Here is a 17,969-nt window from a genome sequence, read left to right as displayed (position 1 = left end):
TGATAAAGAGTCTCTCAGCACAGAAAGAAGGTCAGTTCTGGCCTGCACCCGTGAGATCTGGTGCCATTTGATCCCCTAGATTCTTCCAACATGGAGTACAGCATGAAATGAAAAGTGTACAATACAATTGAAATTATCAAATGCAAACTGCAATACAAATTGGTTTTTGCAATTTATCAGCACACTCACATTTGATGTACAAAGTTCACACCAAGTTCTTTCACTTGACAATACAAGAGTTTGTCAACAAAGTTACAAGTGAAGTCATAAAAGGTAATATAAAAAAACCAAACCAGGACCTAAACCTCTTAAAACTTACTACACAAAACCTCACAGCTGCTGGCTGATACCTGGAAGCTCCCACTCCCCAAATGCTGTATTTTAAAGAACCAGAAACGCCTGAAAGCTGATCTTTAGTACATACACAGAAACGCCTTAGATTTGGCAAGACTTGGGAGCTTAGTGCTTATTTAAGGTTTAAATCAGGTTGTTATTGAGAAAGTAGGTGTTCCTTCTCTTGTATCAGTGATTTTTTAAACAAGTTTTATAGTTTAATAACATCAAGCTTTCTAGAGCATATAGTCTTGTCTACAGCTTTCTATGAAAAGTAAGTTGGCAGTGAAAGAATTTCTTATTCCAGAACTACTTATTGAGCACTTGCTGAAAAAGTCAGAAGCCCACGTTATTTTATGTTATTTTAATTCCCAAGAGACTGCCCTACCTAATCACTAGATTGTAGGGTATTCTAAATGGTTCCCAACTTCTTGTGTGTAACTGCTCTTTGCTCTGGACTGAGAAGTAGAAATAAGGGACTTTGCAGTTATCTCCTCCAGTAACACCCCAGAAAATCTCCACATCTCCAACCTTCATCTGATCAGATAATGGAGTATTTCCTTCTTTGTCACCGAACATCCTCCTCTGATTGCAACCACCTTACTCTTCAAAAGCTGCTATCAGATTTTGAACAGTGAAGCAGTGACTCAGAACAGATATACCTCAATATTCTATTAGTTGATTTCACACATAACTAGGTAAAGCAAGCTATTCACAAGTAAGATTCCTACTTACAACAAAGTCGTGTAAGTTGCTGCAAAGAAGTTTAAGGCTACTATGAAGGCATAATCCTAGCAATAGCTAATCACAGCTTTCTCTATAGTTAATTATCCAAATTAACTTCAAAATCTAACCAATCTGGTTTGTTGGGTTTTTTTGTTGTTGTTTTAATAGTTTCTCTTTCATAGCTCAATCAGTTTTAAAAGTATAGTATCATAGGTAGAAGTATTAATGTAATGTACCAGTAGTGAAATGAACCCCTTGCATTTTAACTATCTTTATGTATAATTGGGAAAAAAAGAAGAGTTAGTACTTACATTTTGAATTTTTAAATTGGACATATAAGGCCAGTTTAAAAAAACCCCAGCAACCAAATATTAAGTCCCAGTCTTTATTTTGCAACTAAATGACTATTTGAATTTTAACTGAAGTGTACATTATAGATCCTTGAGAATGAACCTCATCTAAATCAGTTTTAATGAAGGAGATTAAAACAAATCAGACCCATTGGAAATAATGATAGAATCAATACAGCCTCTTCGATGTTACCTTTGCTGAACACCTATTCTGTAATGAAAAGGATAGAATTAAAATTAACCCACTCACACCTAATAATTTACTGCTGATAAGAAAGGGAAAAAAAATGAGCAATAGTGTAAAGATGAAAGAAAACTGGAGGATATGCCGAGTAATCAGTCATTCTCATTGTTGTGCATGCTCTCAATTACATAAACAAGAGCTATGAGTAATGTTTTAGTTATACAAAGTAATAACATTTTTCTTAACACCTGATCAGAACATTAGTTAACTGCATGAAACGTGCAAAAATAAAATAAAAGGTCAGATGGTCTTATCTCCTGCCAAATAACTCTAACGTTACTTGGAGTTAGTCTGGTACAGCCTTCTAGCTACAAAATGTGAGAAGAGGAACAGCAAATGTCCTGAAAACACCCACAAAACCAGGCAGAGACCTTTCTTCCAGCAGGCCTTGTGTGAAGTAGAGAATCCTCCTCCTCTTTTTTTGAGGAAGGAATTAAAAAAAAGTAAAAGCAGATATCAAAATGAAGTCTGTCTACCTACCTACCTTCAGGTTCTTCTCCTCACTGTGGTAAAAGACGACAATACTGTAACTGTGAGAACAGTATGAAAAAGGCAAGCACTTCCTATTCCACCTGTTGGGGTTTTTTTTCATACCGGGAAGAAAAACTCACAACGCAAAATGGTCTCTTGGGTTGTAGGAAGAACAGATTTTCCTAAGCTCCATTTACAGGTAGCAAAAAAAAAGGAGTTAAAAAGAAAACAGGCTTTCCTATTTGGAATTCATGAAGCAAGATTTCACTCAGAACAAGTTTTATAGGATTGGAAGTAGAGATCTGGGTCATGTCTTGCTGGTAGAAAATACAAAAAGGGCAGAACGGACCATATGCCACCATGAAGAGAACCGGTGAAATGCAAATTCATGAGGTTATCATACTTCCTGAAGTAAAGTTACTCACAAAGTAATGAAGAAGGTGGCTGAGGAAAGCTGCCTTCTGAGGAAAAATACCCTCTCTTCTATGCCAAACATAGTACAATATGAAGCCCAGGAAACAGAACTTCAACCAAGCTTTTCTAATTCATTACTGCAATTGTAATTTCAAAAATAAATTAAAAAAATGTAAAAAATAAATAACAGGCAAAATTAATCACTCATACAATTCCAAGCCTGAACTAAGATCGTTATTCCTAGTCTGATGCTCAAGTCTGAGTCTCACTGGTTATTGTAAAAGATGTAAGTTTTCAATTAGTACTCTTGACTTGAGTAAGTCTCCAAACTTAGCACATAATCCAGTAACCGCTCTTGTCAGTCAGTTTTGTACGCTGCATTTAGTTGCTTATCTGGTTCAAGCAGGAGAAACTTATTTTCCAGAGTTGAACAAAACTTTTTTGTTTTCTAGTTCTCCTATTAAATACACTACCCAATCTAATATACCTTAAGACAGTAGAAACTGATTTAGCCACTTACTTAAAAACAGAGGCACAGGCCAGTATGAGTTTGGGGACCTTACAAGCAGAACTACAAACCTAATGGTTTTCACACCTAACGGTTTTCAGAGAGTGTGTTAATGACTCTACTACTTCTTGTCCTCTTCCTTATTTCAAATATGTCATTATTATTACAGCCATGACTCTATCGTTAGTGGTTCCCTGAAGTAAAGCGGTGTCTGATTTCCACTCCCTTGCCGGGGGAGAAGGTAATTTAAGACTGGCATTGTTACCAGTACCCCGTTCTGTGGTAGGCTTACTTGTATGTGACGTCTGCTCAAGCTGTAGAACTCTGTGTACCACGTTGTACTTTCTGAAACACGTTCCCGCACATATAGGGAGAATTGAGAAGACCCGATCATCTACCATACCTTGAAAAACAAATTCTAATTCACAAGTAGTACAGCCTGCCTGGCTTTGCCATCTATTGGATTTGTCTGACAACAAGAGGTGAAAGGATTCTGCAGCTCCATTGTCTCAACTGCAGGATCTAAGAAAACACTGGCAGGCTCATCAGAGAGGTTTATGAGCCTGCAATTCAAAGAGATTAAAAGGAAAAATCTACTGAGATTCTTTCAGGCTACAGAACAACATTAAATAACTATTAGCAGCTTGGTTCAGTAAAGCTTTACTAGAGCCCTTGCTGGGTCATTCAGAAATGGTAAAAGAGGAAAGGTATTTAAGTTTCACTTGAGGATACAATAAATATTTCTTGAGCTATTTAAGGCTGAGTTTTAGGGAAAGAGTTGCAAGCAGTAAATTGAAATTTAACCCTTTCAACAGTTTATGGTCATAGTAAAAATAGTCATAATACTTAAAAGATTTTTCTAGCTCTTTATCAGTCTCATATTTTTAGGATTTTTTTTTAAAAAAACCAAACACACAATTAAAAAAAGTTCAAGATATGTATTGCCAATCAAATACTGGTCATAGTATCTACTAAGTATCAAAATCATCACAGTGTGGATATGTTCAGAAGTTCATTTTTTTTCTAATAGGCCATTTAGTTTTTAAACAACTGCCTAAGTTTGACTCTCTTGCATTAATTTAAAATAACTGTGCTTACTTTAATTTGAAATTATAAAAAAGTCATATGTAAAGAATTTTCATAACAAAATGCTACGTTTGTTAAAAAATACAGAAAAACACTGCTTCACGTGTAGCCAATGCAGATTAGAATTAACTCCAGAGAGCTGTGGTAAAAGGCTTGTGTTCCAGCACTAGCTGAGGGTCTATAGCCATAAAATTTGTGGCTAGAGAAGGAACATACACTTCTGTCACTTAAAGACTATAACCTGGCATACTGAAAAGCCTAAGTTAATGGCCATGTTAAAAGCTTTATTTTGGTCTAAAAGTATTTTTTTTAAGAAGGAATTTTCTTAACAAGGAACAACTAAAATACACTGCAATAATTTTTTTTTTCCTTTCTTATAATAAGGTAGTCAAGGTGTTAAATTACCATTTCTGCTAGTTATTAAAAGCATTTTTGTAGGCTTTTGTCTTGCTTCTCCTGTTTGTTCTTGTAGTGGATTTGTAAGGTTATTTTTCTGGCATCCTATTTACCAAATTATGTAAGATATCTTGATGTCTAATACAGAATCATCACTTCAGTGCTGGAGCAGGAGGGAATGCTGGATTAAAGGGAAAGTAAGCATCTCCAAAACAGTCTTTTCAGTTTACTGTACTAGGAGAGGAATGCTAAAGGAGCAAGGGGAGAAGGAGCTACCTTCTATTTGTTTTTTCCTCTTCCTAATTTATGACCACACCTGTATATGACTCCCTTTGTAAACCTGCAGTAGAAACTTAACCGAGAGTGAGGACATGTCCTCAAAGATTTTTCAGGTTTTAAAGAGATTGGTATTGTCAGTAGAATCTGAATTGGCGACCAGGTATTTTAAAATGAGCTATTTTAGGCTAAGGAAAGATTTTTGTTGTGCCTCACTGCCTAAAGGGAAGGTACAGAGAGGATGGAACCAACATTGTTCTCAGAGACATATGGCACAAGCTGGAACACTGGCAATTCCAGTTAGGACCTCTAATTCCTTATGTCTAAGAAATGAGGCAAGAACAAAAGGAAAATTATGCTGGAATGTGTATTTCATGTATGAAGATTGCATCTGTAATACTTTTCTAAAAATGTAATTTAAAAATTTAAAATCAGAAGGAGGTATGTGCTAAGATGTGAAAGCTCCTACTGGTGATTAGATCCCCCACCCTATAAACACTTTGGCTTTATGGACACCTGTGTCCATCATCACATAAAAACATATTATCCTGGATAGAACCTCACTGGAGCCATACATGGGGAAAAAAACCCCAGATTCTCAATTTCTCCACCCTCCGCCCCAAAAATACATACAAAGCAACTGGTCTTAGTATCAATCCCATTATTAGCTTTGAATTGTTAGCTACATTTAGTGTCAGAAATTAATCAAAGTCACAAGTTTATTGATTTAATTTTAATTGTGACCTTTCTATTAATCATTCCATCATTAATAATTAAAATGCAAAATGAATTATCTTAATTATGTGATTGTTTGCATACACACTTCCTTTGTATTCAAGCCAACAAAAATCCACAAAAAAATCCACAGAAGCTGCTATTCAAAGGGACCTTGATAGGATATAGAAATGGGCTGACAGGGACATGAAAGGGTTCAACAAAGATTAAGTCCTGCTTCTGGGATGGAATAACCTAATGCTCCAGTACAGGCTGGGAGACAACTGGTGGGAAAGCAGTCTCCCAGAATAGACCCTGAGGGTCCTGGTGGACAACAGGTTCAACACGAGTCAGCAGGGCACTCTTGCGGCAAAGGCCAACCTTATACTGGGCTGTATTAGCAGGAGTGTAACCGGCAGGTCAAGGAAGTGATTTTTTTTTTTCCTCTCTACTCAACACTTAATGAGATTGCATCTGAAGTCCTGTGCCAAGTTTTGGTGTCCCCAGTACAATGCCCTGACATACAGGAGCAAGTCCAGTAGACTGCCAGCACAGTCAGGGGTTGGGACACGTCATACAAGGAGAGGCCAAAAGAACTCGGGCATCTCTTTGTCTCCATCTACCCAATAGGAGGGTGTAGCAAAGACTTCTTGGAGGTGCATGGTGGAACAGTAAGAAGTGAAAGGCACAAGTTGCAAAAAAGTCCTTATATCCAACTTGACAGAAGGAAAACATGTTTTGGTTTGGGGTTTGTTTTGGTTTGGGGTTTTGGGTTTGTTTGGTTTGGTTTTTCTACTACAAGGGTGTTCAAACACTGGAACAGCCTGCCTAGAGCAACTCTGGAATCTCCCTTCTTGGAGATATTAAAAACTAGGCTGGAGAGGTCTGAGCAACTGACCTGTGTGGACTTGCTTTGAGTAGGAGATTGATCTAGATGACCTGTGAAGGTCCTTCCAACTTACATGATTCTCTGAGAAGTTTTTTATTCTTTCAAACTGTGACACAAGCATGAACTTTCAGGGTTCAGATGACTTCTAAAATGAAAACTGTAAAACAGTTTTTTCCAAGCTAAGCTCACTGAAGAACTTTTGGTAATTATTACTCTCAAACTTGATTTTAACTGCATATTCATCTTTCTTAAGTGGGATACTGAACAAAGAATGGAAAAAACTCTAAGCAAAAAAATCTGTTGAGGAAAAAGAAGTCCATTCTTAATAGGTAAATTGTTACACAGCTTTTTTTTTTTCATCCTCCAATTTTTTCCACAGGGATTGGAAGCAAAAGATTCACCATTATAAAAGGGTATTCTTATGTCATTAAAGATATGACAAAACAATGAATCAGAAAAATTTTCACAGAACATACAAAAAGGCACTTCTTGTAAGATTTACAGACCAGAGAGGCTTGGATAAGTATTTGAGCCAAACCTCTAAACAGTTTGAGGTTTGTCTTTTCCTCTTTAATACTATGGCCTGAAGGCACAAAAAATTAGTAGGAGATCATTGCGATACCTTCAGAGAAAAGCAGTATTAAGATACGAAAGCATATTCACTTCTTATTCTCAATGATTCAATCAAAAACACCCACACACAATTAAAACCATGGAGCCCCACAGAATTTCAGCTTCTTAGAACCTCTCTGGCCACTGAATTTCTGAGCCACATAATTAGGATTTAGTTAGTATAACACAACAAGGTGCATACAAATAAACAATCTGTGAAATGGGTAAAAGACTACAGCGCAAAGGACTTCCTGCTGACTGGCAGCCACACACACATGCACACTGGCATGCTTCAGATTCTGCTTCCTAGGCTTTGCAGTCTTACGAACTTGCTATATTATGTCTCTCATCACTATTCCCCTTAGCAGCTGTCTCAATTCCTTTGTTTCTGTGAGCTTTTACAGCAGTGTCTACGAATTTGTCTAGAATCATGACTTCAGAAGCAGCTTGACAGGCATTCAAAGAACTAGAATTTATTTCACCATCATTTTGCTGCCTGGAAACATGCTGCAAAGAATGCAGCAACACTGCACACGTATGTTACATGTGGCTTAGTTTGAAACACTGGGTCTGCTGTGAATGGCACCCTCTATATTAAAATAGATCTATCCCATTATCATACCATTACCAAATACTTGTGTAAATAAATGTACAGTTTGTTTTCTTTATTTACTAAGTCTTTTTTACAGAACCTTGAGATGGATTTTAGAAGAACTCATCTGGATGCAAAAGAATCTCAGGAAATACCAATAACCTTTAAAATACCGTAGAATAAATTTTGTCAAAACTAATTTATAGCAATGTCCTTAAATTCCATGGGAAAATAAAGTAGCTTATTAAATCCTGATGTAGATCTCTCGACTTCAGTGGATTCACCTGACCCAAGCAAAATGGAACTTCATGGTCTGTATTTAAGCTTTAGGTAAAACTCACTAGATACACAAAAGGCTTCTAACTTAATCTCTAATATTTCTTTTTTCCTGTGCATGTACAATCTGTGAAAAGGGAAGACACAGCCAATACTACAATGCTGAGAGTACAATAGGATGAGAGCACTGGGTCGCAGGAATTCCTGTTCTGGCATCATATTCAGGCATTTAAAAAAATAAGTTTGAGATGAAAATTTATTTAAGTTTGATCTTAATACTGTTTACATAACAGATTAACACAAGATGAAATTTTTCCCATTCTTTAAAAATATTTATTCAACAATTTTGTTTTCACCTCTCCACCCTCTTTTCCAAAACCCACACAAAGTCTGAAATACAAGATTATTTAACTAGAGAATTCATACGGGGTATATACAATTATATATCACTCTTTTTATCCTGCAGTGATGCATATCTGCCAGAATGACTAAGCCTTTGTCTCTCAAAGTTCTGGTATCCACAGCGGCAGGGGAGTTAAAAATCAGCACAAGAGAGAAAGGTCTGATGGTGTGCCAATGTACAATGGAAGAGAATTCAATAACAAGCTGCAGAGACAGTGGGCTTTTATCAGACACATTCAAAAGTGGTGGTGGCTACACGTCAATGCTGGACCAGAGTGTGTTACTGCAGAGTGCGACTGAGTGTTTTCCCCACAGGCAATACACTATTATTGACTCCCCCCATTAACATGTAGGGTGGATATACATTTATTGAAGGTTCTAATGGAAGGCTGAGGGACTCCTATCCCGAGGCCAGAGCAGAAAGACAGCCTATCACTTCATGTAATGGTAGCCCATGTGTGACAGACCTGACCTACATTTCCCCCCTTTCTTTCTCACAACAGCCTGTCACTGTTTTAAGAAGCTATTTTCTGAGAGGTATAAAAAGAAATGCATGCTAGAGCTGCCCAGTTAATGTACTATATTGGAATATTATTTATAAACCTGCTTCAAAAAGGCTAGTTTAGACTACAGATGAATTATGAAAGCTACCATAACACACACACAACTGAAAGGAATGTATCTTAATGATTCTGAAGTGCTTATAAACCCATACACACTGAACACTAGGTATAAATGGATTAATATCTATATCTAAGATACTGCAACAAAATGTAGTATAAGACTTAAAATTAAGAACGCTTAATGAAGCTGCCTTAATAAAATCAAAAGGGTTAAGGTCTGTAATTAGTATAAATTTCATATGCATTCAAATTATTAGGAATAACGCCACCTAATGTTTTGTTGGAAGTAATTCAATGTTTTCACTAGCTAATGTATGTGTAGCAAAAGCTATAAATAATGGATCCACACTTGAAAGTAGGACAAGAGTGAAAGAAACATTTGGTTCAGCAATAAACAGCATTTTAAAATACCAGCTAACTACCACTCCCAGACCCTGCTTATTTAAAGGGCTGCTGCCACTACAGCACTCCTTGGCAGGAACCTACCACGCTGCTGCAGGTCATACTCTTTTTTTGTCTCTTCGTTCCCTAGAATTTTCCACGCTTGATCAATTTCGATGAACCTCTGCACACGCTCCTCCACTTCTCCTGCTGGCACATCTGCCTTCTGTTTGTCTGGATGATACTGCCAATCAAAAATAAAAAAAAAACAACCGTAAAAAAAAGTTGAGAGGAGTGGAAGTGAGGAGGGTGGAAGAAGAGCAATCAATAATGCATTTGATATTCAGTTAAAAGGACAGAGAAAAGGAGAAGGTCTGAGCTAAGGTGCCAAAGGAAGGGAGACAACGACGCTGGGCACAAGAGAAAACTGCCAATTTAATTAGACCACTGAAATGGCAACAAAACCACCAGTGGCACAAATGTCACCATGCGCACTGACGGCATTTTCTGGATAATTTGCTGATGGAATCATTGGTCTCATGGACAATTTACCTAGAGAGAATGACTACCACAAACAGAAACAGGTACATGCAGAGGACCACGACACAGGAACAAGAGGAGGTGCTGTAGGTGCTAGCAGCTCTCATAATATTGCACATAGCTGACTTAAACAATACCACCGATGTTTAGTTAAGGCTATTACAGATAAATTGAATGCTGTATTACATGTACCTAGCTTTTTTTTAATTATTTAAACAGTAAATAGAATATACATGATCAAATATAATTTATAATACATCTAATTCTGCTTTTGAAAATATGCCTCAACATCTTTAATTTCTTCCAGTTCAGTGAATCAATAGCCCTTCCAAATATTTAAAGTCATGGATCACTGGCTACAAAACCGTGTCATTTTAGTTAAGAAATGGTTATTCAAGGACATGGCTGCAAGAAATCCCACGTTAAATAGGCAATAATAATTAAAATGGTAACATTTTCCTTACCATTTGTACTACAGGTTCTGAACAGAGCATTCTGACGGCTTTTTGGTTCAAATGTCTACTGAAAAGGAACCCTCAAAGCTCCATCTTCCTGTAGCTTTAATTCATCTCCAGTAATATCTTTTTTTGATATTTTAAATTGCTCAGTATAAGTGATGGACCAACAGGAAACAACACGCAAGATGAGAAAGTTGCAATATAATCAGACCTATCCACTGTTAACTGTGTTATAAATCAAGATATCCCTTATTCTGGAGCTTTAACTTCTGCCCTTTATACTAACATCAGTTGGGGCACTGAAATGTACTGCAAATTTTAAGACTTAGAACATGTGTTCTACATGGTTTTGAGCAGATTTCTGATTAATTATAAACTAAAAGAAAGGGATTCAGTTAATTTTGGAAAGAAAAGAATACTAACATCATGTGCTTTATGAAATTCAAAATTTGAAAGGACCGCTCCTAGTCTCCTAGGGGAGTCTGTTTGCTCACTGACATATGTATTGTCATTTGCATTGATGGGTATTACCTGTATAAATCCCCTGTACGACAATAAGAGAATGTACATAGGAGCAAAATGTTCATCTCTGAACTCAAGTTTTTTCACATGTATGTTTCCACATACACATGAATGTGCCTGCAACCTCAAGTATGAAGTCTGTACGCAAACATGTATTTTTGTTCCACCATACGCACACCTGAAGTCACCTCTGCATTCAAGACTGAGGACTAGCTTGCAACTTGCTGAAAATATGGCTGAAGCGCAGTTGTGATCTGTAAAAGTTTATCTCTTAGAGATCCCTGTTTTATCTCCCCAGCTGAAGATGACAAAATTCTAAGGTGCAAGCAAATAAAAAATTTTTGGTCATTGCATTTGGTCATTATATTCTAAATAGCTAATTAAATAATGAGTAATTACACCTTTATTTGGTAGGCACTAAATTCAGTGTTCTGTCAGCATGCATCATGTTGTACTGTAAAAGCTATTTAAATATATCATTTGTTTTCAAATCCATTTTTCTGAAACCTTAGCTTTTCCAGTTGTATTTCAATTTTAATAGCATTTTTAACATTGGTGTTGATTGTATACCACATTTGTGAAAGGTCATTTTTAAAAAACCAACTAAACAAAATCAATGCTTAATAAACATACAAGGCAAAATAGATCACATTAAAGACTTATATGGTTTCTTTTTAGCAATGTTATTTATTTCAACAATTATGTTTGAGGTATGCATCCAGCAGTTACTCCTCAAGGCAGTATTTTATTTAAAAAAATGATACTTCATTATTTTAAAATATTTCAGATGCTATATTTAAAATTTGCATGCACCCCAAATATTTGTAGGGTTAATTATAATACCTAAAAATAGAGTTATATGACTGCTGTATATTTCACTCCATTTAGATGATACTGTAAGCATTCTTCTACAAGCTTACACACAAAAGGATGTAAAGGCCTATTCAAGGAATATTATACCAGGCTTACTATCGCTGAAACTCAACTAGATTTGAATAGCACTGCCACAAACCATTGCTCATATTGTTGTATGTTTGGATTGGCCACAAGACCACACCTTCTCAGATCAATTTCTTACAGATACATGAAAACATTACTGACCAATTGCCGAAAAGAGCACTGAGAATACCGGCTTCTCTCCTGCCAAGGATGTTTAGAAAACACCCCCACAAAACTGGTCATGCTTTTCCTTCGCTAAGCCAAAACTCTGCCTGACTGAAAAATAATTTTGGACTATACTGGAAGCAGTCAGTGAAAACCAGTAAGCCACAGATGTCATAAAAGTAGTTTGGAAAAATAATAATCAGTGCAGAAAAGGCTATTCTGTTTCTTAAATAATGCAGAAAATTAATTATTCTTCAGATTTATCATTTAGCTTTTAACTTCTTTCCTATAGATTTGGAAAATTTAATATGTGTAGCATATGCAACTTTTACATTCGAAAGACTACAATTTAATGTAACTAACAACTACATTGTAGGGGATCTACTAATTAGAAAAAAAATAAATATCCATTTTGGTCTCCATGCTTTCTGAAACTATTTGCTCCTTCCTCTGTTGGGCTTGTTCCTCTGTTACCATCCGATGCCTTTCAGCAGTCTACATCTACACTAAGAAAAATCCTCACACCTCTGCTCTTTTACTCTAATGCTCTTTTTTTTCCCCACTGACCCCATTTCATCTGAATTCATTCTATACCTGTTCTCCTTTTCCTTTTCCTACTCTCCAGCTTGCTGATCAAAACCCAAGAATGCCTCTTTGGAGCAAAAATCCACTCTTGATTCAGCTGCCCATTCCCTTCTCTTTCGTCTCTGAGACAACAAACGAGGTGTCCTTTCTTCCAGCTGTTTTAGACCCTATTCAGCCAGCTCAGGCACCAGCCACAGAGGACACCTTACCAACGTTTACACCAACCTACTAATAGCTGAAGTTTAGAGAGAGTACTCTAATGTCCTCCAACAATACTTCAGACATTGATCAACCATACTCTTTTTTGGTATCTTCTGTCATTCTTGGTTACCATATTCTTGCTTCTGATTCTCCTCCCTCTCCAGCATACCCTTTAGAGGAGGGTTTTAGTTTTTACCATCACTAAGAAAAATTTAAAAAAGCACAAACCTTGAAGTCCAAAGCTCAAATGAAAAACACACTTTAAACATTATCTGTTGGAGACTTGATGAAATTTTTAGTGCTGCAGGGAAACAGAAAAGCAGGCTAATACAAACTTAACCTCATGCCCTTTTCAATTACAGTATCATTATTGTACCTTTCTAAAACAACTGTATTGAACAGTCTTACTTTTAATATACATCAGAGTGTACTTTTCAGCAGTTTGGGTACAGCGAGGAACAGCGAATCACTGGCAAACATACTCTGAAACACAGACACACATTCAGTTCATAGTTATGTAAGTACCCAAAAAACTTAGAAAATTTTCATGGAACATCTTAGTTTAGGTAAATTAATTGTATTTCACGATGCTAATCTATTGCCTTTGATACCTACTACAGAGTAAAGAACAAGCAAGTGAGCAAACTTTTTCTGTCACAGAAAAAACGTGTTAATTTGTTGCCAAATAATTAAATATAATTAATAATTAGAAGTGTAGACTCTCCAAAAATTACTTTAGTTCCATCACATATTTTATGTATACAGTGATAGTTTTATTTATACGGTGTACAACACACATGGTTTTCATTCCACAGGGAATTTGGAACACGCTACATCACATTCAACTGCTACGTTCTTTATTTCTGCCTACTTTATACTCCATGAAGTTTGGTCCCTTCTGCACTTTAAGAATTGCAAAATTAATCCCTGGACTTTAATCCCTGGAAGTTAATAAAGACCATTTGGTCAATAACTGTAATGGTATTACATCTCAATAACCATACCAACAGACCTTAAGAACTCTCATACCACAAGGTGAGAAACTACAAGAGCTGGTTGAGCTTTGGTTGAGCAAATCAAGCAACACAGAGATGACACACTAAGGTCCCTATCCTCCTAATACTTGTACGAGTTGCTTAACTGATGCAATAAGTGTAATAAGGTTGATTGATTTTAATCAAATTCAAATTAGCAAGCAGAAAACCTCTAGTTAAATCAATTTAATGTACATCTTATTGGTGCTCATGAATTTATTTTTCAAAAGAAATTTACACCACCCAGTGAGAATCAACTTAATATGACTTATGAAGAGGGGAGGGGTGAAACATACAGGCATAATTTGTAATCTCTTGCTAAACTATGGAATACACGATAACTAAACCGCTTAATGTAGTCAAACTTTTACTCGTAACTACTTTTCCACATGACAAATTGAAAAGGCTGATTATTTAGAAACAGTTAAAAAAGTATTAAGCAATAAATGAGAAGGAATAATACATTACCATGGTTGTTTTGTCTTGTGTATATGGGGTATTTACTTTAAAAACCAAAGATGCACCACATCCCCAATTCCATACATCAAAACAGGAGGCTTTATTTTCTATGAAAACTACGACTTCTTCCAGATTTTTATTTAAGTTACGAAAAAGTGCTTTCATTTACTACTGTGTATTTCATAGATAACTGTAAAGAACTTCACCCCCCCTAAAATTACACAGCTTTTAAGTAAGCCCATTTAAAATGTAAACTTTATTTTTTCTGACTGACGAAAATGAAGTAGATCAGCTCTAATTTTTTTCCAGGGTTGAAATAAGGAATACTCTCCACTTTCTATAGCTTTGTCTTTCCTACTTTCCCATATTTCATGCAAAGCTGTCAAACATTTGGAGAAATCTTCAGCAGCAAGTAAAAAGTACTATAAAAAAGATGAACCAGATGTGGCTGCATTAAATCTTGACCTTCTCTCTCGAGACAGTAATTTCGGAGAAATATTTTCAGACTTTAATTTTTATTATACACCTTTTACATTTTTTTTTTTTGTAAGGGAAACCATTATTAAGGTTCTAAAATTCAAAAGTAAAGACAGACATAGAACAATGATGAAACCATTAGAGCTGAAAAATTAAAAGTTAGACTATTCTAGACTTACTATCATGAGTCATAAAGTAACCACTAAGCAGTCAGTATTACCAACAGTTACAGCATAGTAAATTTCTAAACTATCAGATTTATTAAATATTTGTAACTCTGAAATTATCTACAGTCTCGGGGAATCACCTTGCTAAATTAAATTGGCAAGTTTAGACAAGTCTTGAATTCCTGCTTTACTTCAATACGGGATGTGCGCCTATATTCGAATAAGGGATATATTTAAAGCTAGAGATGTGCCCTAAGTTCCTGAGTAAACCAAGTAGTAAGATTTTAACAGGGGATTACTAACATACATTCAAGTACTTGTGCTTTTGTAGGAACTACATCTAATGACTAAATCTAAGCTGTAAATAAGAGTCAAGGATAGAATATTAACATCTAAAATTAACTTAGTATCTCTTAGCATCCTTCTCCTTTTCTCCATGTTAGGCATATAGTAGTAGCTATGATAGTTTTATAGCCTGGCAGTATTCGTTTCATGTAATGCAGCTAGAAATAAGATTTCCGTCCAAGTATGAATTATCTTTTTTATTTTGTCATGGTAAAACTAACAGGAAGTCACAGTGTTCATGACCTACACTACAACTACAATACCTCCTGGAATTTGTAAAAAGATTTGTATTTATATTAAAAAATAAGGAGTGGTGAAAGATACCTGGTAATGGTCAGGGAAGAGAAATTCAACCCAAACTTTACAAATAGAGCACTGCTCCATATCTGGCAAAGCTACCATTTTTGATGAATGACAGAATTGAATTAAAATTGTGAATACAAGAGGTAAAAGTCACGAAACTGGTACGCAAAGGGTCGGTTGGATTAACATTGCAAAAGTGAAAGTCACCATGGATAAGCATCGGGTAGTATGAGGTAACAGCAGTACACATCAATGACATCCATTTCCACTGATAGGAAAGTTAGTTGAATGACAGCAAGTAGACACAGGAGTTGGATACTATGCTGTTCAGAAGAGAAAAAGAATGAGAGGGGGGAAACATTGGAAGCAGCTGGATGAAGAGAAAAACCCAAGCCATTATTTTCAAATAACGTTGCCAAACTCATGGCTGAGAATCCAACAGAATGAGACTGACTCCTTACTGGAATTGCACAGATTAATATCAAGCACTTTTAAAAATAAATGGGCATAAGCAAGCAGAACAGAAAAGCCTAACGCAGTCTTGGTCTATACAAAGTTTAGCAACAAACAAGTGTGTTGCACTAAGACAGAATGCACAAACCATTACCAGTATGTCCCCTGCAATATGATGAAGTGCATCCTTTTAACAAAACAACAAGAACAAAATGCAGGAGTTAACATGAACATAAAAATATCAAAACTGAAAACTATGTTTAAAAACATTTCTCATGCTTTACGCAACATTTATACATTATCAACTGTAGCTGTTACTATCTACAGGTTAAGCTAACAAGGTCAGGACAAAACCTGTCAAGTGTTCTCATCTGACAGAAGTATCCATAGGTCCATGCAAATTTGTCTGTAGACTACAGAGCTCATCACAACACTTCACATTACATTAAAAAGAAGCTGCAAGACAGTCAACATTAAGAAGAAAAATATTAACCAGCTATTTCCTATTTAATTTCCGATTGTAGTATGAATACTTGTTACATTTCCCTGCCTTTTTTAAAAGAAAAAAAAAAAAGAAATCTGAGGAAATTTAATGCCAGGCTGTTCTTAGGAGGAAAGGCCTTTGCCCCTGCTTACAATATATGTAGTAAATACCAGTTTTTACTGGGACTTGCCAATAAATCTCACCCCCTGACATAGAGTGTCTGTTCATACCCAGTTTTTGGCCGCTCTGCCACAAATGCTAACAAAGGGACCAATTAATGAAAACTTTCTTGATACATTCCCAGTGGATGAATGTCCGCCTTGCAGAAGGTACCTTGACAACATTCATCTCGCACAGGCCAAATGGTTGCTCTGTGGTAGCAATTAAGACACCACCAGACTTGGCTAGATTTAAACCAACAACCAAATTTGTGTAGATCTGACCAAATGCTCATAGAAATCTGGAGAAATTAACTGCTAAACAAGGGCTGGATTGGGTCATATAATCACATCCATTTCTCTAATTATCTACAGACCAATGTGTGGACACATTTTTATTAGAAAGAACTGCAATTCTTAAAACAAGATTCCTTAATCTGGCCACATGACCACGATGTTTAAGCCACATCTATAAATATCTAAGAAATCAACAACTCTTCTAAATCATTTAAAGAATCAAAATAATGTGGTAGGCTGATATTCTCTGTATTTGTACTCAATTTTTTGAGTACAAAAAGCCAGTGTTCAGTCTTCATATTCCCATAGCTTTGGAATCAAGTTTGGACAACTAAGCTTCGCGCAGCATCCCTCCTCTTTCTAAAATTACATTTGGAAATAGAAGAGTTTTGTTCCTTTGATCCAGAAGTGCCTATCTGAAAGTCTCCTACAACAGACTGGGAACATGACAGACTAGTATGATACCTAGTGGAAAACCCTTGCCTCCACTGCAAAGTTCATGCTGACTTCAGGTTTTTGACAAAGGGTACCCTTCCCAAAATCTCTGTCCTCAGGCAATTTAAAGTGTGGCTGGTCAAGGCCCCAGACCTCACGATCACTATCACAAAACTAGGTATTCTGCTTCTATTTGTCTCAAGGCTCAATAAATTTATGTTTAGAACTATCCAAGTTATTAAGCTTAACATGGTGTAGAAGAGTGGGTTCCCCTCACCACTCCACGCCCCAGCAAAACCGCACATTTCCAGTTCTATACTATGTCATTATAAGGCTTGTAGCAGTATTTTTAATCAAATTATGCAGTATGTATTGAAAGTTCCAGATCAGTTGATAGAGCACTGAAATACAAAGCTGAACAGTCTCCCTGCTGGACACAGCACAAAAAAGGAACCATATAATGCAATTACAAGAGCTATATAATTACATTTAAAGTTAACACTTGCTAATTTTACATACACTGTCACACTGAATACTTTAAGCCACAAATCCCTATCAGCATGTAATAGAATTAACACACATATTTGGTATTATCTACACCATGTATACAACAGCTATATTTGAGCACACTGACTCCAAATGATCATTTACTCT

The 17,969-nt window shown here is 36.2% G+C and overlaps 1 protein-coding gene across 1 annotated transcript in view; it reads right to left on the bottom strand.

Annotated features, from left to right (window-relative positions):
• Positions 1-17,969, bottom strand: part of DNAJC24 (DnaJ heat shock protein family (Hsp40) member C24) — a 36,696-nt gene that overhangs the window by 1,844 nt on the left and 16,883 nt on the right. The window contains exon 3 of the mRNA XM_059825797.1: positions 9,399-9,537. Coding sequence (XP_059681780.1) covers positions 9,399-9,537 — 139 coding nt within the window. The remainder of the gene's footprint in view (positions 1-9,398; positions 9,538-17,969) is intronic.

This window comes from Gavia stellata, chromosome 17, assembly GCF_030936135.1.
Source record: "Gavia stellata isolate bGavSte3 chromosome 17, bGavSte3.hap2, whole genome shotgun sequence".
Lineage (NCBI taxonomy): Eukaryota > Metazoa > Chordata > Aves > Gaviiformes > Gaviidae > Gavia > Gavia stellata.
This window is presented reverse-complemented; position numbering and strand designations above follow the sequence as displayed.